General features: G+C 38.3%; 3 protein-coding genes across 4 annotated transcripts; 1 reads left to right on the top strand and 2 right to left on the bottom strand.

Moving 5' to 3' along the window:
- Positions 1–253: 253 nt before the first annotated feature.
- On the bottom strand, positions 254–6,793 carry LOC133723399 (mitogen-activated protein kinase kinase kinase ANP1). 2 transcript variants are annotated; one of them, XM_062150228.1, is made up of 17 exons: positions 6,365–6,793; positions 5,933–5,974; positions 5,191–5,256; positions 4,999–5,109; positions 4,844–4,924; positions 4,662–4,739; positions 4,435–4,517; positions 3,756–3,837; positions 3,579–3,679; positions 3,330–3,369; positions 3,151–3,210; positions 2,866–2,915; positions 2,562–2,766; positions 2,252–2,488; positions 1,688–2,025; positions 1,526–1,593; positions 254–862 (listed from the first exon to the last, which is right to left on the bottom strand). In XM_062150228.1, exons 1-17 carry the CDS (start codon positions 6,632–6,634, stop codon positions 762–764), a joined length of 2,013 nt encoding a protein of 670 aa, XP_062006212.1. In that variant the 5' UTR covers positions 6,635–6,793; the 3' UTR covers positions 254–761. The 2 variants fall into 2 exon arrangements, with proteins under 2 accessions (XP_062006212.1, XP_062006213.1); XM_062150229.1 differs by lacking the exon at positions 3,151–3,210 and adding an exon at positions 3,003–3,062.
- An 867-nt stretch (positions 6,794–7,660) lies between these two features.
- LOC133722691 (putative UDP-glucuronate:xylan alpha-glucuronosyltransferase 5) lies at positions 7,661–9,989 on the bottom strand. Its single transcript, XM_062149564.1, has 2 exons — positions 9,173–9,989; positions 7,661–8,556 (listed from the first exon to the last, which is right to left on the bottom strand). Exons 1-2 carry the CDS (start codon positions 9,987–9,989, stop codon positions 7,661–7,663), a joined length of 1,713 nt encoding a protein of 570 aa, XP_062005548.1.
- A 1,625-nt stretch (positions 9,990–11,614) lies between these two features.
- Positions 11,615–15,931, top strand: LOC133722557 (cyclin-P3-1). The gene is made up of 4 exons (XM_062149442.1): positions 11,615–11,733; positions 11,879–12,030; positions 14,875–15,285; positions 15,532–15,931. The coding sequence occupies exons 2-4, from the start codon at positions 11,882–11,884 to the stop codon at positions 15,728–15,730; spliced, it is 759 nt and encodes a 252-aa protein (XP_062005426.1). The 5' UTR covers positions 11,615–11,733; positions 11,879–11,881; the 3' UTR covers positions 15,731–15,931.
- Positions 15,932–21,432: the final 5,501 nt, after the last annotated feature.

Here is a 21,432-nt window from a genome sequence, read left to right as displayed (position 1 = left end):
AACATGTAGATTTATGATGCACGAGCACGACTATGATTATAATTCAAGCATGTCCAAAGCACAGAAAATCCAAGTAAAACAACTAGGCGATCACCAAGGCTATAATAGTTCAGTCTACCATTTCCTGAAGAGCATCGGGCTTAATCATGGGGATTAGGGCGCAATTGTGTAGTAGATGCATAATGTTGATATCAGGTTGTTGTTCGAGAAGTTATGAACACGAAAAAGTACACTGTAATCAACTACTCACAAGTCACAAAAATCAAAACTATATTCTGTAATCAAAATGCACATCAAAAGTGGCATAAGTTTTATACTATACTGTGCCATAACACTGATCAAGCTTGATACATCGATAGTACAATTTCTATGGACTAGATACCAAGAACTCGGCCAAGACCCGGACATGTATAATACCCCACACATCAGAAACCACCGCCAATCCCGAAGAAAATGCTTTAAACAAGCCTGCTTACACTAGCTTGGCCTTTGGTAGAACATACAACGACACAATCATAGGTTGCACAATGAGAAATTGAATAGAATGCATGAGATGTTGCAGCGCCGCAGTTTCCTTGTGGAGCTAGCATAGGTTGCACAATGGAAAATTGAATAGAATGCATGAGGTGTTGCAGCGCCGCAGTTTCCATGTGGAGCTAGCAAACCAGAGCACCAGGAATATATTTACCGGTATCACCAAAAGTCCAATTCTGATGAACTCCCAATGGAAAAGTACAACTAAGGTCTCCAGGACGTTTAGATCATTTGCCTGGAGATGCAAACCTTGTCCGCTCTCTCTGCCTATTTAAAGCTCGATCCTTTGGCGATGATGTTTTCCCTACACCTGCTTGGCGCATCATCTCTGCAAAACCAGTTTTCACAATCATCCATATGACTTAAACTGCTTATAAAGGATCTGTTCATCTATATGTTTGTATGCTTTGTGCATTTAGAATCTTAGATTGTTCAATACTAAACTTTGGACCTGCTAATTCACAGAAAAGTTACTTTGGACCTGCTATATTACTTTTATCGAGATATAATGATTCATAGGCACATCAATGGCCAGCAAAAGCACACAAATTGCACTATTTGTGCCAACCTATAAAGCCTTGCTTTTTTTTTTTGTTTGAAAAGGAACCCATATGACTTAAACTGCTTATAAAGGATCTGTTCATCTATATGTTTGTATGCTTTGTGCATTTAGAATCTTAGATTGTTCAATACTAAACTTTGGACCTGCTAATTCACAGAAAAGTTACTTTGGACCTGCTATATTACTTTTATCGAGATATAATGATTCATAGGCACATCAATGGCCAGCAAAAGCACACAAATTGCACTATTTGTGCCAACCTATAAAGCCTTGCTTTTTTTTTTTTGTTTGAAAAGGAACCCATAAAGCCTTGCTTAAACATAGATGGAACTTTGACTTGAACAGAAATAACGGACCAGCAAAGACAGGTTGCGACAAGAACTCCATATAATTGCAATTTCAAACCAGATGAATAGAAGAAAAATCTACCTCGCTTTCTCTCTAGCTCTTGATCAAGCTCTTCTTTCCACTTCCTTTGTCTCTCAGAGAAGCTCATACTGTGAGTGCTATAATATATCAGATAATTGAAAAGGGTGGAGAAAAAGGATAAAGAAAAGACAATCAACCTGCACTAACTAGTCATGAACTAACCTTGGGCTTCCTGGCTCTTGCTGAGCATCAACTCCAAGCCCTTTCCAATCAGTGTGAGGAGGTGACGACATGTCCTTTGAGTTTTGATCACTTGCATTGCCAATATTTGATACACGCCTACCACTACTCCCAGGGCTTACAGTACTAAGTGCATCAGCTACTGCAGATGGAGTGCCAATTGGACTCCGTTTGGGTGATCTGCTTTTGGGAGGTAATTTCAAGTACTTCGAAGTAGTTTCATCAGGCGAGCTATCCATAAAACTTGGAGAGCACACTACATTCATGCTGTTGTAAAACTCTTCGTATAGAGGTGTTTGCAGTTTTTTCAGTTCTAGAGCCTGAGGTTGTGATCAAAAGTGCAGTTCAGAAAACCAAATGCATCAAACATGAACAAATTGCATAAACCCTTCAATTTAGCCTGCCATCATAATGTTGCCATGCATGAAAAAGGTAATGTAGTTTGGCTACCTAACTCCCCCAGAATGTCAAATATAATTAGAATCTCACTATAAGACACATATCCATAACCTAGAAGACCAACTAAGTCAACTTTAACCAAAGTACCTTTTCATCCAAGAACGCAGTAATTTTTGATTCAGTAAGTTCATCATCATCCTCTGAAAGAGATGGTCCACAAGGAAATGAAAAATCTTTTTCACCCGCACCCATTGTTCCAGAGCAGCCAACAGGAAAATCAGTTTGGTGGCTAGTATCCAGATCCATTCCATTTTGTTCGGTTTCTGAACTTCCATGAAGTTGGCACCTCATCTCATCAGTGGGCTCGCACATCGGGTTAAAGCTCTAAGATAACAGAATTGCATACAAATGATTAGCTTATGAAATTCTTGAAACAAGAAGGCACTAAAGCGATTACCTTAAGTTCGTCGGGCATATAAGAAGAATTGAGGTTTACTTCACCGACCATAACATCATCTTTGTCATCAATCTGACACATGTCATCATCACTGTCTCTTCCCCAAATGTGTGTACTTTCCAACACCTTGTCAGGATTTATGACTGAGCAGTGCAAACTACCCATATTACACATATCAGATGAATCTCGGCACGTTGACATCTCACTGCAATAAAATGACTACCACATCATAAGCCTGTAAAAGAATCATAGAAAATATTGTCTAATCTTACAAGTTCAAAGAAAACACAAATATATTACTTACAAGGTCTGTAGGTTTGATGAATATGATGGAGCAGGGATCTCAGAATCTTCCTGATGGTAGCAAATTAAGAGTCACTTGAAAGCTTTAAATGGTGGAAGTAATCACAAAATTATGTAATTGAATTCACTCATACCAACCATGATAGAAGGACGCAAAACAGGATGAGAGTCCACAGGTTGCCCAGTCACAAATGGATGCTGCATGTGATTGGCAAAGTAGAAATGCAAGAACATGATAAGATATAAGGATTGGCAAAATTATGTAATTGAATTCACTCATACCAACCATGATAGAAGGACGCAAAACAGGATGAGAGTCCACAGGTTGCCCAGTCACAAATGGATGCTGCATGTGATTGGCAAAGTAGAAATGCAAGAACATGATAAGATATAAGGTTTGGCTTGAGACAATTTACAACATATATTACAGACAAAACTCCCAACAACAATGGAAACTTAAACTACCTGAAGCAACTCAGATGCCGTCGGCCTCAAATTTGGCTCCCTGGCATAGGACGAAGTTTAACACAAAATCAGAACTATTAATATATAAGCCATGTCCATCTCAATCTAAGACCTAAATCCATAAAGTTTAACAAACTCCAGACTTCTGTACATTCAGAAAATAGACGAGAAAGGATCCATGAAACATCTTATCTAGGAGATTTTGAATTCAAAATTAATATAATTTAGAGAATACGAGTATTGGCATACTTTTGCAGACATTTTAACAAAAAGTCTTTCGCCTCAAAGGAAATATGCTCAGGGATTGGTGGATGAGACTTCGTTGTCCCTATATGGAAGAGAGCAGCAACCTAGAGAAACATCTCATCAGTGAAAAAAGCAGGAGAGAGAACTTTCTTAAAGCATTTAAAAATTTAGGACTATTACCTCTTGGTACTGTTCGCTCCAAGGAGGCTTTCCGGTGGCCATCTCGATCACAGTACATCCAACGCTCCATATATCAGCAGAGCTGAAGGAATTATTCTCATATATCAGTATTTGTTTCTTATCCAAGAACAATAGAATGTATGATGCAAAATTGTGATCAACAGTATCAGTGGAGGATCATGCATACAACTAGGAACATACTTAGGTGGTCATTACCATCTTCATCCAATAAAGACCAAGAAAAGTCTACTCAATGACATCCCTAAATCTGCTTATTTAAATATCCTTCAGGCAAACATTCTATTACAGGCTGGAATTTAGTGATCAAATTCTCTTTCATCTACCGCAAAAATAGAGAAATGCACAAACGTTTATACAGTCTGAAATCTTCTGAAATAGAGGAAAGATGCTTTAGCTAAAAAGCAGTGGCCTAGGAAGAATAGTATAAAAATTCAAATCTCATCAAGTCAGGAGTTCCAGAACGTGACTTTAGTTGTACTGCCTATCTTCTATTATTTTTCAGTTTTTACTTCTGTTGGAGGAAATGTCTTCCTTTACCTTATAATACAGTCTATTTTCGATCAAGAGAGGATCCCAAAATGATAGAGAAATGGCATATCATGATCAAATAGAATGCCTGAAAAGAAGTAGATGGTACAGGGATAATAAGGGTTCTTACAAGCTATGACCAGTCTGACGAATAACTTCAGGAGCCATCCAGTATGGTGTACCCTTCATAGACTTAGCACCAGAAATGGTTGCCTACAATAATGCAACTTTTAATTATATACGACATTCATCGTACAAGTACTATGCCTTATAGATATCAATCAAATATATCTAGATAACAAAATAAAATAAAAAACAGCACACATATAGTAGAAAATGATAAGGAAATGTACGTACCAGCTCCACGACCTGTTTCGATGCACCAAAATCTGCAAGCTTAATGCATCCTTTATTGTCAACAAGGATATTTGCTCCCTGAAAGTTTGTACGATATATATTAGCCACTTGCAGGAAAAAGATAAGGAAGAGGTAAGAAACCTTCTTATACATTCATATGACTAGCACCAAAGGCGGAGTACCTTAATGTCCCTGTGCATTATCCCATTTTTGTGTAAATATTCTAGTCCCAACAACAGCTGCTTGGTGTATGTTCTCATTACCTGGCTCAAAGAAATTTGTACAGGTTTAGCATTCAATAAACTGACAAACAAAAATTAAATCTGCAAGAACTTACAGCCTCAGGGAAAGATCCAAATTTCCCCAAAAGTGATGATATAGATCCACCAGGGACAAACTCCAACAGAATGTTCAAGGTTTCCTCCTCCCTCACTGTACCCAAATATCTCTAAGAGAAACCAAACAAAGTACAAAGTCAGAAAAGTGATAAACTCAAGAGCTGAAATAGATACAAGATGGTCCTACTCACAACAATGTTTGGATGAGACAGATTCTTTAGAAGCTTCACTTCTTCCTCAAGCTCCTTGATGTGAGCCTACTTATAGCATTAAAACATTAATCAGCAAACCAATACCATCTATAATTAATAAGATATTAATTGTCATATTTGTAAAATAGTCGGAATTTTCAGATGCCTAGATGAAAATAAACTCTGTGGTTGAGAAAATAAAGTATACAAAGAAGAAATAGCCCACATTACTGAACCTGTGATTAAAGAAAGCAAACGACATATAAGATATTGAGTCTGTAACCCACACACGTGTTGATACTCACAACCAGCACAAGTAACAAATGACATTAACAATCAAGGAACAAAGATAGCACAACATGGGGCAAAAATCAAATTCACAAAATAGTTGTCATAAACAACATGCACCTCAACTTCATTATACAAGGACCTGCCATAAAGGATAAATCTCCATTCACAATCACTTCCTATTGGCATCTCACCCACACAGTGTCACACTAGCACTCTATCACACCTCAATGGTACTCGAGACTCACCCAATCCTGGGAAAACTTAACTTTTATAGCAAATATCGATCTGAAAACTAACATATGTGTTCTAGAATGTTAGGTCATATGTGCTTTAAACAAAGGGAGATGTGGATAGAAGGTCAATGTTGATCCTCAGTATCATAATCATCATAATAAATTACATATCACTGTCTAACTTAAGCTGTATAGCAAGACAAGAACAGAAACCAAACCTGAGCTTTCTCCTTGGAGGCACTATTTACTGCGATAAGAACCTGCGAAAGAACCAACAAACATATCAAGAATTATATACTGAACCAAGTCCCTTACTGAACTAGCTCTGCAACTTGTGAATTGAACTCCAGGAAAACCGGAAAACACATACAACTAATACTTCAACAAAATTCACAAATCAAACTCAATAACCAAAATTGGGGCAAAAAAAATCAATAAGCCGAAGTTCATACAGTATCAACAACTAAAAAAGGAACACTCCAGAATCAAAATCAACCGATTACCAAATCAAAACCTAGTTAAAGGCCAAAAATTAACATCAAATTCGAAACAGCAGCAATCCAAACCCTTCAAAATCACACTCCATCACCAAAATTAAGCAAAATCAATTCGAATCCCTCAAGCAGAGGAAACCGAATTCGAAACCGGACCTGTTTCACAGCGAGAAGCTCGCCGGAGCCGAGATTCATGCCCATGTAGACGCGGCCAAAGGCGCCGCAGCCGATCAACTCTCCTTTTCGCCATCGGATCGGAGGCGCGGCGTCCTTGGGGGGCGGCGGAGGGGAGGGTTTGGAGAAGACTCTGGATTTTCGAATAGAGGAGGTGATCTTGTCGACTAGGGTTACCGGGGAGTCGTCGGTGTCCGGCGGCGGAGGTCGGAAGACGAGTGATCGGCGGACTGATCCGAAAATGTCTTGCATTGGCGTGGCTCTGAGAATTTGAGAGAGGAGGTGTGGGATTGCTGCTGCTGTTGCTATTGGAGGTTCATTTGGTCGGTGAAAGAGTGAGGGCGATTTGAGAGGGGAGGAGGGAAAAAGGTGGAGGAGTTTGTTTTTTGAAAATAGCGATAGAAATTAAAATAGAAAATGATTGGGGGAAACTAAATTATAGTGTTTTTCTTGCTTTTGGTGCGACCTTGTCCACTATGGTTAAAGCCAATTTTTATATTATTTGGCCTGTCTAATAACCTTTCTACATTGATTCTTTTAGAAAAAAAATCGGAAAGAAGTGAATAACACTGAGAGATTAGATGAAGCAAATGTTTTTTTTAGAAAAACCGGGTTTGGACCCAGTCTAATCGGGAGGCTCACCTCACGCTTAATAATATTATAAGATATGTGAATGTTAACTTGACATGTATTATTGGTTCAATTTAAATTTTTTAAGTACATGAATAGGGTCATATCTTAACATTTAAATATCAAGACTCATTTCTCTGTGACTTTCTTGCTATTGAGTTCAATTGTACTTAGGAACAAGGATAGCATCCGAAATCGTCCTATGCAAGGTATGTGAAATGCATGCCAAACTAAAGAGAGATTGCTTCCTTTATGCATTATTGTCCGGGAAAAGAAATGTTAATGTAACTTTTCTGAGGCTTATCAAATCGAAAACTTTTTTACGAAAAAGAATTTCAAATTTTTAACCCTCCCAAAGAATTGAGCCTATTAACCTAAGTATGAAAGTCGAAAAACAGAGAATCATCATATACTTTAAGATATGTTGCCCAAAGACATTTGCGTATACATATAATCGAATGGAAGATATTTTCTACAAGCAGTTACACAGAACGGAACAATTTGTAATTGACTAATAATTGAAACCTCACAAATTTTGCCATGCATGCAAACAAACAGAACTCAACAGTTAATTTTGTACAGCCCGTACAGAGAAGCAACATATATAAAGCTGATCGAAGTACTATAGGAGGCACCCTTTAATTAAGTCTAATGGTGCTGTCTAGGGTCTTTAATCTCAATTTTCCAGTGACCATCAACGAATCCAGCATTATTAGCTGCTCTATCTCTCCACGTCTTCAAACTCTTCTCCATCTTCTGTGTCAAACCACAATAAGGTTGCAGCTCCTTAGGCATGGCATCATAAATTTGCCACCATCTCCGGTGAGCTGAGTCACTCGCGAAAACTTGATGACTGTCTACATCCCAGTTACAATCATAATCTCTGTAACACATCCAGGGCTTCAGCCCTAAATAATGTACTGCATAAAGGTCATTGGCCATCACATGTTTTTCGATACTCTTTCCCTCGAAAGTTTTCAATGCATTTAGCCACCAAGGGAGTCTATGCCACCGAGTAAAGATTTCGTTCAGGAATCCCTGATCACCACCATTGTAAGGCTCGATTTTGAAGATTTTTCGCATTAGGTATTCAAACATGCATTGAGATGGTTCCAAAACCATCAAGCCGGAGTTAAATAAGTGCTTGTGGTTCGCCGCAGCAGATAATTGTGGGTATGTGAAGAAGATGTCCATGTTTTCTAGGACTAGAAGGTCTGCATCGATGAAAATGACTTTAGAGTATTCAGTTAGTTGCCATACACGTAGTTTGCTGTAGTTCCACTCATTGTATGAACCCTTTTCGGAAAAGACGCTTCGGATTCGTTGGATTCGCCTGACATCCCATCCGGCGGCTTGTAGGCCGGCGATGGATGTGGGAGTGATGGAATCGTCAGCGAGGAGGACTAGGTCTTTGGTGGAGTTGGTTTGTATGATGCTTTGAGCCAAAGCTATTGCACCACAAACGTAGGCTTCTGAGGAGTGTAAGACTGTTACATAGGCATGTCTCGGTCGGTATTTGTACTTTGGTCTCCAAGCTTCTTTACCTGCCGAATGATCAAGTTGATTAAGAATTAATTGGTTAAAATTTGTGTAATTCCGTGTGTTACTTGAGGTGGGAAGTGATACTGAACCATTAAAATTGATATTGAAAAATCTGATAATACTCAATTGCAAAATGTCGAAATGCATGACTCGAAATCACCAACCACTCAACCAGAAACCGAAAGAAGATGAAACGACCAACGACAATCTCCTAATTGTGGTTAAATATCATTACTTAACATGATAAAAATTATGAACTTAAAATCAGGATTCCAAGTATTAAATCAAAACGAAGTCCGGATTCAAAGAGTTCAAATTTGAAAGTCTAATTGTACTAAACTACTACTTCTGAAAAAAAAAAAATTTAAAAATTACGAAACTACTAATTACTAAATTTATAGCACTTAAGGGAATGCCAATGGTCCGACCCATATCAACAAACTAATCGATTGTCGATTTAGTGGTATTCCATTCACAAGTATATTCAAATTTCACTTTCTTCAGGATTAAAAAAAAAAAGGTTTTAACCTGCAAGTAGTGAAATAAAAAAGTACAGATTTTCTTCTAATTAAAGGTTTAAAAGCAATATGATAACCAAGATAACGCATGGATAATTACCTGCTCGTGCATAACCAGAGGCAAGTTCACACGACCCAAAAGGCATAAGCACCTTCTGCTTCAGCCTCCCAATCTCAGGCTTATAAACCCTATAATTCCCTTGACGCATCACTAAGTCATCACATCTGAAAATCTCCACCATGGGCCCACAAGATCCGATGAACACAACGTACACCGTCCGATGAGGAGCACCATAATCAGGGTCCATCCACCCTATCCTCGCCGCCATATTGGCCACCACCAAATTCACTTGTAACCTAAACACATCCCTAACCCCTTCCTTCTTACCACTCCCAATATTAGTCCCACATGGGACCTTGGCCAGTATCACATCGATGCCCTTGTAATCCTCAAACTTCGGCATGGGGATTTCCGGACACTTTGGGCGGCCCCATCTCTCGTCTTCGTCTATCCAATCCGGGAAAAAATCCTCCCACTTCCGATCAGCAGCAACTCTATCGAATCTCACCGGAACCGGGTCTATACCTTCTAATCCATGCATTAGCTGTGTGTGGTCGTGGTCTACGTTGACCAACCCGACCTTCATCTTCCTTCTACCCAATTTCTTGAAGACGGCTTTGATCACGTTAACGGCGTTATCGTTGTGATTCTTGACCGGTTGCTGCTGCTGCTGCCGACGAACAACGACGAAATTTACGAAGTTGGAGTTGATAACATTGAGTCTGAAAGATGAAACGAGGAGTACCAGGAATAAAGAGAAGATTAAGGCGTAGAGAAAGGCATGCTGGTATTTGAAAGAAGAAGAGGGGGAGGAGGAGGCGAGCTTCGAAGCCATCTGATCACATTGGGTAGTCATCTGGAATGGGGTTTTTGTTGGTATGATTTGTAGAGAGTACAGAGAATCAGTGAGGGAGAGCCTTAAAGAAGGGGCATTCAATGTTGTAATGTGCACTAGGGTTTAATAGGAAGGTTTGCTTGACTGTCATGTACGTACGTTTGTCATTCTAAGTTAGGGAATACATCTCATGGCAGATAATCCCAGATATGGTGTCCATACGCCCCCCCAAGAGCAGGTGAGATTCCATATATACTTTGACCATGGGTTTTTTTTTTTTTTTTTAAGGGTTTAGAGTTTTCTTTAACGTGATATATGGATGGTACGATGGTCTAATAGTAGGCCTTATATTCGATGTGACAGATTCTTATTAGGCCTTTATATTCACTGTGATAGATTTCTATTAGGGCACTGTGCTATGTAACCTTGCATAATTTTTTTATTTATTTTATGATTGATACAAAAATGAGATAAAATCCTAGTTGATCGAAAACATTTAAAAGTTTAGCAAATAGATTGATAGAACAAATTTTTTTTGATGAATTTCAAAATTTATCGTTTTCAACCGGTCAAATGAATCTCTATGCATTTAATTGGAGTCTCTATTCTAATTCCTTTCCATTTTTATTCATTATAATGTTAACGGAGTTAAAGCAAATAGATTCTAGCTCTACATGAATATGAGGCATCGCTCATGGATAGAAGAATATAACATGCCACCTTTTTTTTCTTTTTTTTTGGTGAAATCTTAAAATCACAAAAGGAAATAATACCTACCTAATGTTGAGAGTATATACATCTCACATGGAAAAAATGAGACCTTGCTAGTGGGTTTATAAGGGTTAGGGCCACTTTGATTTTGGATGTGAACCTCAGATTACTTTATCATGGTATTAGAGCGGGTTATTCCATGTGTGCATGCCTCACGGCTACACGAGCTCCAAGTCACCCAAAGTCGTCCATGTGTGCATACCACACGGCCACACGAGCTCCACGTCACCCAAAGTTGTCCACGTGTATGGCTTGAAAATTCGCCACATGTGTGGGGGTGTGTTGAGAGTATATACATCCCACATGAGAAAATAGGACCTTGCTAGTGAGTTTATAAGGGTTTGGGTCACTCCATCCATAGTCAATTGGTTTTAGATGTAAACCCCAAATTATTTTATCACCTAATTAGGTTGCTTGTAATTACTCTACTACCTTAATCCGGTGGATACTTTCAATTTTTGGCGATGAGGTTATACTGTTCATCCATCTACAACATATCAAAACGCTTGCCACATAAATGGCATGTTTGGCATAGACTCAGGGGCGGAGGCAGTTCAGGACGAGTGGGGGCCACTGCCCCCATTGAGATTATGACACATGGCTCACAAGGATACAATTTGCTCCCATCAAGTGGCCAAATATAAACAACATATATGATATATGTATATATATTGAGTTCGGTGTTCCCACATTAATGGCATAATTCAAAGCCCACAAATATGATAGTTCAAACCGTCTAAACATATTAGTAGGCCCACAACACACAATTCCCACAAACCAACGGACAAAACAAGAAAAAGGGGAGCATGAAGCTTCTTGTGCAACCCCATTTAGCATATATATTCAAACTCAACTATCAAAGCCAGCACTCTGCACTCAAAGTCAATAAACTGATATTGCTGGCTTCCTAGTTGCTGCGATGACTGCATTTCTCAAATCTCAGATATCAATATCTCTTTGTTGATCAAACTCAACTACCAAAGCCAGCACTCAGGTTGATTAATTTGTTTGTTTCTTTTCTACTGTTTTTCTTCTCCTCTGTGGCTCTGTTCTTGTGTATTTCCTATAGACTTATTGAGAACAATGTGAATTGATGACTTGATGTTCGATCATCAGTATCATGTATTCATGTTCTACAGGGGATGTATTTTGGTTCATCAATGGTCTTTTGGTGTTTGGTTAAATTTTTTGGCCCCCATACATATATATTCCTCCCTCCGCCACTGCATAGACTGGCATCCAAGTTATTATACCAAGATTCAATCAAATACCAACTGATAACAAATATACGGTGAGATACTTGCCAACTATTCTTATATGTACCTAGCTACCTCAATTTAGGAAATCATTTGTTATGTATTGCATTAGTTATATATATATATATATATATATATATATATATATATATATATACAGATCCTATCCAGAGCGATGCCTCGCTTTGAAATTTTAGAGCGAGGTTAGGGTTTAGGGTCATTTTTGGGTCTCATATCCACATCTCGACCGTTCAGTTTTTAGGTACTAACAAGGTTCGAAAAATCGCTAGGCGCTAGTCGGGCGGTGGCCAGGAGACTAGCGCCTAGGCAGTTTTGTATTTTTGTATTTTTTATTTTATTTTTATAACATATAATTACATAAAATTAATTTTTTTTTTCAACATTACTTACCAATTTTAAATCCATATCATACCAACATACGCCAATCCATTGTCTCAAATCTCCATAAACATTATAATATGAAATACCCAACTGAAATTCAAGTATATTCTGACAAAAGAAAAAACTGAAATTCAACTAAAGAAAAATCCCATTATGTCAAAAAGTAAGGAAAAATCCCAACCATCAGTACTATTATAGTATTATATGATTGATTTATATGATATATAATAGCCCAACAACTACCAGTACAATTAAGAATCAACCATCAGTACAGGCTGAAGAACGTGAACAGAGTGACTTCTTTCCAATTCCAATATGCCGTATCAGAATATCCTCAGTTCAAACTTGGTTTTCCTAAATTTGGAGAAGTTGTAACTTGCTCAACTCACCAATCTGTCATGATATTCAAAGCACCTAGAATTCGTGAAGTTGGAATGAAAGACCCAACCTTGAAAACCAGAACTAGTCAAGATACTCGAGTTCAGTCGGTGATCCAAGATCCTGAGCTATACCCCCAGAGAGTTTATTGTATTCAGAATTCAATATAAACTTCCCTAACGAAGTGAGCCTTCCAAGTTCCACAATGTTTATGCTCCTCTGTACATGATTGGTTTGTTTAGATTTAACACCCGAGTCGATTAAGCTCATCGAATCTGACATCGGAGCGTTTTGGTCAACGAAGTTGCAGTCTGAGATTGAGATATAGAAATATACCATTTCAGATTGAACCCAGATAAATTTGTGTTCCACCGGATCCAATCAGCGAACTTTAGATCAAATCCCACCAATCTACACCCCAAAATCAGATCGACCCATCTAGCCAAAACTCAGAAAGACAAAAAATTTCAATCGCAGTTGAGGATCCGACCTCCATCGGTGCTGAAACAAATCCAAATTAAAATGAAAAGGAAAAGAAATTTCAATTGCAGTCCGCCCAGGCCAGTCCGCCCAACCATCGAGGCTTCTAATCGCCCGCCTAGACCGCTTAGGCGGCCGCCCAAACCCCAACCGCCCACCTCCACCGATTTGACATTAATCGCGGCGGAGACTCACCGCCCAGCGCCTAGGCGGTCTGGGCGGCCGAGTTTTAGAACACTGAGTACTAATATATAGATCATCTATGCAAAATTTCAGCCAAATTGGTGATCTTTAAGGTATCTAACTCACTTAAACCAGTGGACGAACTGAATCTGTCAAATCTAAACTGTACTAGCTTTAAGACAGTTATCAATGCCTTACGACCATCAATTTGGTTGAAATTTTGCAGAGATGATCTATACATTAGTAGCTAAAAACTGAACGGTCGAGATGTGGAAATGCGACAGTGACCCTAAACCCTAACCTCGCTCTGGATAAAATATGATATATATATATATATATACAGATCCTATCCAGAGCGGAGCTCCGCTTTGAAATTAACGTGTGAAGTTCGAGTTTTGGGTCACTTTTCGGTCGCATATCCACATCTCGACCGTTCAGTTTTTAGGTACTAGTGTATAGATCATCTATGCAAATTTTCAGCCAAATTGATGATCGTTAAGGTATCTAACTCGCTTAAACCAATGGACGGACTGAATCTGTCAACCTGAACCGTACTAGCTTTAAGGCAGTTATCAATGCCTTAACGATCATCATTTTGGCTGAAAATTTGCAAAGATGATCTATACACTAGTACCTAAAAACTGAACGGTCAAGATGTGGATATGCGACCGAAAAGTGACCCAAAACTCGAACTTCACAAGTTAATTTCAAAACGGAGCTCCGCTCTGGATAGGATATGTATATATATATATATATATATATATATAAGTTATGAAGTGTCATGTCACAAAATAAGTTATAATCGTCGATCTTCTATGGAAAAGGAGTACTCCAAATGGTCCAAAAGCTTCAACTCAAGCGGCCTTTAGCTGTGGGCCGGTAAACAATTCGATAATAAGTTCGAGTCTCATATATATATATATATATATATATATATATATATATATATATATATATATATATATATATATATATAATAATAATGGCCGAGGAACAACTCCATGCAAACTCCCTCTCAAAAATTACCATAAATTATAAATCCCAGATAGAAGATGTAAGGGCAAGATATTTTCTTATTCTTAGTTTAAAGGTGCCTTCAATTATATCTCAGGTATAAATACCCCAAAAAGATTGATAGAACATACACAAGAGCATACAGGTATCTTTGTCACATCTCTCCAGAGTGAAAAAAGAATATTCAGGTTTCCATAATGTTAAAAGTGAAAGGTCATATTAATTTGCGGCCACTTTATTCTCCACAGTGCTGAAGATATATACCACTGTTTATGTTATAATTATACTTTACCAACGTTTCGGACAAAGTATATATATCTGTCAGAACTAAAGCTAGCTGGCAATGCATCAAAAACAAGATTGGTCTGTAAGCACATATCTGTTGCACTCCAACTAAATTTCCGATTGGTTTTGTTTTGCAGCTTGAACATGAGATCTGCAGGGGCACTGGATAGCATGGTTGTACTCTCGGAGACTTTCTCATCTTTGGGGTTGGAGGACTCTGCAGCAGGACATTCAGGAAAACCACGAGTTTTATCGGTCCTCTCTTCAATTCTGGAGGGATCAGTTCGAAAGAATGAGAGATTAGTAAGGCAATCAAAGATGAAGGACGTTATTACAATGTTCCATGCCTCAGAAGTTCCTGCCTTAAGCATTAGAAAGTATATTGAGCGCATCTTCAAGTACTCAAGCTGCAGCAACTCTTGCTTTGTTGTTGCATACATATACATCGAAAGATTTCTACAACGTACTGGGACTTGTCTCACTTCTCTCAACGTTCACCGGCTTTTAATCACCAGCATTCTGATTGCTGCAAAATTTATGGATGACGAGTAAGTACCTATACTATTGTTTGTTGCTTGTTATATGATTCTGAGCCATCGAGTTTCGACAATAAAGACAGCACATCTGTGTATCACAGGCCTATAGTTGTTGCAGCATAAGTTGCGTGCTCATTTTGTTTGCGCTTTTTGTATGTTTCCCATGGCGAATCAAAATCCACATGACGAAATGTGTATATAGTAAATTCATGCTCATTTTGTGTGTGTTGTGAATTACATTTTATGTGATTATTGCAGTTGTTATAGCAATGGCTACTATGCCAAAGTGGGAGGAGTGAGCACAGCAGAGATGAACAACATGGAGATGGCATTTTTGCTGAGTTTGGATTTCAAACTCTATGTCACCACAGAGATGTTTGGGAAGTATTGTCAGCAACTTGAAGATGTGGGAAGGTACCGAAGACATGGGCACTTTTTAAGGTTAAGACAATATTAATGGGCAAGCAATAGTTGAAGAAAACAGTATTGGAGCTAACAAGTAACAACTGATAGAGTCACAACAAAAGGTGATAAATGGTACTTCAAAAGTGTGACGTTATTAGAAGGACATAGATTGCATGTATCAATAATTATAACCCAGTAAAAAGAGATTGTACTAATACTTGATATATATTAGTACATATAGCTTGTTGAATTATCATAAAATGGTTTTATGTGTATTGAATCATTAAAATTTTATACTTTCTAAATCATATATTTTAGGATAACTTCTTTTTAATTATTTAGCTCTTTACTTGGTGGGAGTTGATGTAGTTTGGAATCATGTACCTAGCTGTCGTTCTAGTAATGAGGATGAATTGTATATTAAAATTGAAGAAATTTCATAACATTGTTCAACATTCATGTTGAATATACTGAAAGCCGTTGAATTAACGGTTAACCAAAACGTAGATTAACAAAAAGTTAAATCGGACAATCTACGCACAACTATCATAAAGCCTAAGCCTTCTCTTATCTATAAACCATACAACCATAATCTCATACAATTGTACGTCTAAGCGCTTGATTCTTCTAAGACATGAGATCTCTTAATCGCTATTTTGATCCATGTTGCTACAAAATTTACGGAACATGAGAACGTGCACATAATATTGTTGCTTGTTCTAAATCCAAAGCCATCATGTTTCAATAAAAAAGAAAGCAAAAGCTTATTTCTCAAGTGCTTAGAAATGTGTATGCAACACAATTTTCTTGCTCATTTAGCAATGCATGTCAAGTTGCAGAATAATATTGTTGCTTTATTATAATTCCGAGCCACCAAGCTTTAACCAGAACCAATTCAGCATGTCTATCTTCTGCTCGAAACAGTTGCAAAGTACTATTTTCATGCTGATTTGGTTTGTCTTTGTAAATTACTTTAATTCATGTGACAGCAGATGTTATAGGATTGCCCACTTTACAAAGGTTGGAGGACTGAGGGGTTGCACGCTGCTAAAATAGACAGAGATAGAGATATACAGATTTTTTCAGTAAATGGGTACTTTCTGCAGCTTGAGATCGAATTAAGGTGTTGGAGGATGCCGAATTATTCACTCGATGATGACAATAGCATATGCTGCAAACTCGGCTAGTGTGTCCCTGCGCCTACACAGAGTAAACATGCTACATGATTGTTTCCTATGAATTCACATACAACGTCATGACACCCGCTGTTAGTTTGTTATCCATATAAAAATTTTTAATTTAAATTAAGGGTTCTTGACCCATAGCACTAAAATTGGCCAAACTTATCTCAATTACCCCAACAACAAATTTTTATGAATTAATTTCAGTTTACCTACCTGAACTTTCACTCATTCTTCATGTTAGTCCCTGAACTTTCACTCATTCTTCATGTTAGTCCCTGAACTTCTAATTTCATCAAGATTACCCTTGAACTCCTAATTTTCATCAGCCGTGTCCAATTTTCAGAGTTCCATCCAATTTGGATGTTAAATCTGACGTTCGGGGCCCACTGTAAGGGCTAAAATGGTCATTTCAAGACCAAAAAAAATCATAACAAAAAAATATATCTTCTTCTTCCTTCAAACTTCAATCCCACTCTGACGTCTTCTCTCTCATCTCTGACCTGATCTAACGTCTCCATTTCACCTCTCTCCACTCCCTCACCGAAAAACTCCATAACCAAAATGGCGAGGTGGCCCACATGCCCACATCAGGTCAAAGCCCAGACCGAGTCTCCACTGACCCAGATACCCGTGATGGAGACCGAGCCATTTCTCCGTCCTCCGGCCACGAATCGACGGCGGACTGGTGGCGTTAGCTTTGTCTTGACGTTGTCGTCCTCCCTGTGTTTTATTTTTCTTCATACAAGTTCCGGTAAGAGAGAATCGAAGCCCAAAATATTTCTGGGTTCGCTGATGGGTTTTCCGATTCCGGTCAAATCGTGGCGGCTTACCAGTGTCAAAAGCTTCCTCTTGTCCTTGACGACTTATCCGTGGCGTTCGTTGTCCAGATAACAAGTTTTGAGGGAGAATCGAAGAAGATAACTTTTCTGAGTTTCCCGGCGATTTGCCATGTTTTCCGGTGACGCTAGGCTTCAGACCCGGTATCAAACTTCATCCCCTTGTCGAGCTCTACAAGATGGTATAATTAATTTACAGTTTTGTTTAAGATTCAAGGAATTGCAATTTTGAGATATTCTGTTCTTTCGGGTTTCACTGTTCATGGTGATTATCTGACTTTTCTTGGTTAATTTCCGATGACTTATGGATTATAGAACATTATTTTGGCTCTTAGATACTAGATTTGCAGAAAGTATTTTTTGTGTGTGGTGATTTTGAAGTTCTGTTGCCAATTTTCGAGCAATTATCTCTACTATTGTTTAAATGGAGAATTTGTGGTGAAAATAAGAATTGGGAATCCATAACTTGGCCATCGAGAATTTGTGTTATGAAACTATGGTTGTTTGGATTGAGTCTACATGAGGCAGCGGACCATGAGGGAGTGGACTCCAAATTGAAGGTTGTGCAATTGTATTTGCAGATGAGATGTGCGGCTTGGACATGGTTGGTGAAACAAAGAAAATTGAAGAATTTTTTTTTTCCCGTTTTCTTCTCATTTAGGTTTGACAAGGGGCAGTATAGGAATTTAGCAATTCCATCTCCTGCCACGTCATCACTTAACGTCCAAATTGGACGGAGCTTTGAAAATTGGACACGACTTATGAAAATTGAGAGTATAGGGGTAATCTTGATGAAATTAGAAGTTCAGGGACTAACATGAAGAATGAGTGAAAGTTCAAGTATGTAAACTGAAATTAATCCAATTTTTATTCCCACTTACCCTATTTAAAACAAAATGACATTTTTACCATTGATTTAATTAATAAACTACATTTTATCCTCTCTCTCTCCCCTAGCACGATTCTCTTTCTCTCTCTCTCTCTAATCTCCCTCTGATCTCCACCTCCGGCGCGGCGTCGAATTCCGACATCACGATCTTAGACGACATGGCGGCGATAGTCCACACCTGAAGCTCCGGTCGGAGCTACCGGAGTCGAACTCCGTCTCGATGCAGAGCCTCGCGGTGGAGCTCGCCGGTTGCGCGTCGGAGCTTCTGCAACTCGTCAACAACGTCGTCGGCGCTGGAAATTCCGTCAACGGCGGCGGGGCCTTCAGGAAGTACTGCACCGATCTGGATGATTCGAATTTCAAAGGACTTGCATTTCCATCCTTGGATGATTCGACTTCTTCTTCGTGCTCCACAGAGCCGTGGGTTTCCGATTTGGTCATCGTCGTGGGTGGCTCCGTGAAGCCTGTTTGGAGCCCTCAGTTGCACTCAACTTCCGACCCGATTTCTGGGTTTGCTCCGATTTGGTGCCCAGAGTATTTTCTGGGTGGCCAGATCAATTTTTTTTTTTTTTAGTAAACTGTGGGCAGAGGCCAAGAATGAAAGGGGAAAAAGAAAGTTTTATACAATTTGGTCTTGTTCTATGCATGCACAGCTTTGAAAAGAATTCCATCATCTAATTTGGACTTGTTTTTTTTACACAATCTGTTCTTTTTTTAGAATAAATTATACAATTTGTTCTTTTCTTCTTCTTTTTTTTTGGTAAAATGAGAGTAGAATGCCCTCAAGGAAAAAGAAAAGGGAAAAAAAAAATTTATTGGGGTACAATAGACGTCTATTGGGGGGCAATAGACGTTTTAAATTGATGTAATCTCTAGTTTTTTTGTTTAATCAAAGTTTTATTTGTGTAATTTTAGGAAGATTAGTTCTCATTTCAGTAATCGAAACATCTATTGGGGGGCAATAAACGTCTATTAGGGGGCAATAGACTATTGGGGCCAATAGACGTCTATTGGGGGCAATAGACGTCTATTGGGGCAATAAACCTTTCCGGTGAGGTTTTCATAAAAGTCCTGTGAGCGGCGGCCGGTGACCAGAATCCAGCGACAGGTGACCGGAATCCGGCGAAAGTTGGCCGGATTCAGGCGACCGGTGACGGGGCTCCAGCGAAGTCTCCTATGGTTTCTCTCTCTTCCATTTTTTTTCTCTCTCTCTAAGTAACAAAAGGGTGAGGGTAAAATGGTATTAAAAAATATAAAAAACAAAAAAAAATCTTAATGGGGTATTAGGGAAGACCTCCTTAGAGTGTTTGTGATAAGAGAAAATTAAAAAAACTTAATGGGGTAAGTGGGAAAAAAAATCTCTAAAAATGGTGTAAATGGACAAAAACCCTTAAATTAACTAAAAAATGAAAATAGAAGTAAATAAAAAATACAAAAATACTTTTTAATATCTTAATGGTGTAAAAAGAAGGAATGCAAGTTTCTTTGGGTGGAAGGTGATTGTAAGCTGCTTATTGACTGCATTCTCAAGAAGACCCCCCTCTCCTTGGCGGATCAAGCTTCTAGTTGATGACATTGTTTGTCTGGCAGCCAAGTTCCACTTCATTAGATTTCGACATATTTTTCGAGAAGCCAACTTTGTGGCAGATAAGCTGGCAGATTTAGGTTTTCGAAGTTCCACTCCTTTGGTTTGGTTCCATTGTCTCCCCGTTTCAGTGTCCCCAGCATTTCGTTTGGATCAGCTAGGCGGGGGTTGTTGTTGTGGCTTTTCTTTCCTTATAGCCAAAAAAAAAAAAAAAGTTTCTTTGTAATAGTTAGTTCCCCTAATCGGTGACATCGGTTGTAAATATTTATGTAGGTACTTCTATTTTTCTGTTGGGAAAGGAATGATTAATACACCATTCATAAAAAAAAAAAAAAAAAAAAAAAAAAAAAAAGATTGAGACTGAAAAAATGTTGGTTCATGTAACCAATTTTAACCATGACCAAATAAAGCATTCAACCACAATTGCAAAACACATAGAAAAGCCATCCGCTAGTTGAGATTTGTTGTCAATGTTGTAATTTTTGTTTACTTATATATATGTAAATAGTGTTAATGAATATGATAATTTTGTTCTTAACATTGTAATTTTGATTCATATAAATTATAATTTTTGTTCAAATAGATGTAAATTGAGTGCATGATAAACATCACAGTAGCATAGCTTGTCCCTTGTTTGATTTGGTTAATTTAAACGTTATGACAATACTATAACTGAGATTCCTGTATGTTTTATTTCAAACAGCTTAGAGCATATTCAGTGTTTGGAGAAGCCATCTAAAGGTTTAAGAACAATTTGAAGTTTGGGGAATTTTTCAGAGCATTTTCTGTTTCAAATCAAAATCAGTTAGCTCTTTTCTTTTCATGTTAGCATCCAACATGGTGGAAACAGAATGGGAGCTGAATTGGACCAGTTCATCAGTTCTTTATGCTACTCATGCAGTTCTACCGTATTGCGATTGTTCTCAGCCTAGCTTTGCTAGTCAAGTCTGTTTCTTGTATAGGACTCACAATCGATATGCTTTTTAGTTGCTTAAAAAGCTTTTTGGAAACAAATTTAACCGGCCTCAGATTCATCTAAGAAGGAATAAGCATTATGTAGCTGCTAGGTCTTTTGCTAACTTCTTGATCTTCGTGGTGGACTGATATTATCATGTCAGGTTTTCTGTAATATCATTAATGAAGTAACTAATACAACTCCAGGACATTTCAATGTACCCTCAACGAAGCTTCTGCAGTTGAAAAACCAAGGGTGGGGAAAAGAGTACCACTCGCAATCACTCGAATTCCAATTAATCTATT

This window comes from Rosa rugosa, chromosome 7, assembly GCF_958449725.1.
Source record: "Rosa rugosa chromosome 7, drRosRugo1.1, whole genome shotgun sequence".
Taxonomy (NCBI): domain Eukaryota; kingdom Viridiplantae; phylum Streptophyta; class Magnoliopsida; order Rosales; family Rosaceae; genus Rosa; species Rosa rugosa.
This window is presented reverse-complemented; position numbering and strand designations above follow the sequence as displayed.

Excerpts from the sequence above, each read along its gene's own strand:
- LOC133723399 (XM_062150228.1), bottom strand. The coding sequence starts at position 6,634 with ATGCAAGACATTTTCGGATCAGTCCGCCGATCACTCGTCTTCCGACCT. Across the intron at positions 5,257-5,932 it reads CCTCCAAGGAGAAAGCTCAG|GCTCACATCAAGGAGCTTGA; the intron begins GTTTGGTTTCTG and ends TGCTATAAGTAG. Across the intron at positions 1,594-1,687 it reads CAAGAGCCAGGAAGCCCAAG|TATGAGCTTCTCTGAGAGAC; the intron begins GTTAGTTCATGA and ends TAGCACTCACAG.
- LOC133722691 (XM_062149564.1), bottom strand. The coding sequence starts at position 9,989 with ATGACTACCCAATGTGATCAGATGGCTTCGAAGCTCGCCTCCTCCTCC. Across the intron at positions 8,557-9,172 it reads CTCTGGTTATGCACGAGCAG|GTAAAGAAGCTTGGAGACCA; the intron begins GTAATTATCCAT and ends ATCATTCGGCAG.
- LOC133722557 (XM_062149442.1), top strand. The coding sequence starts at position 11,882 with ATGTATTTTGGTTCATCAATGGTCTTTTGGTGTTTGGTTAAATTTTTT. Across the intron at positions 12,031-14,874 it reads CAACTGATAACAAATATACG|CTTGAACATGAGATCTGCAG; the intron begins GTGAGATACTTG and ends TTTGTTTTGCAG. Across the intron at positions 15,286-15,531 it reads GCAAAATTTATGGATGACGA|TTGTTATAGCAATGGCTACT; the intron begins GTAAGTACCTAT and ends TGATTATTGCAG.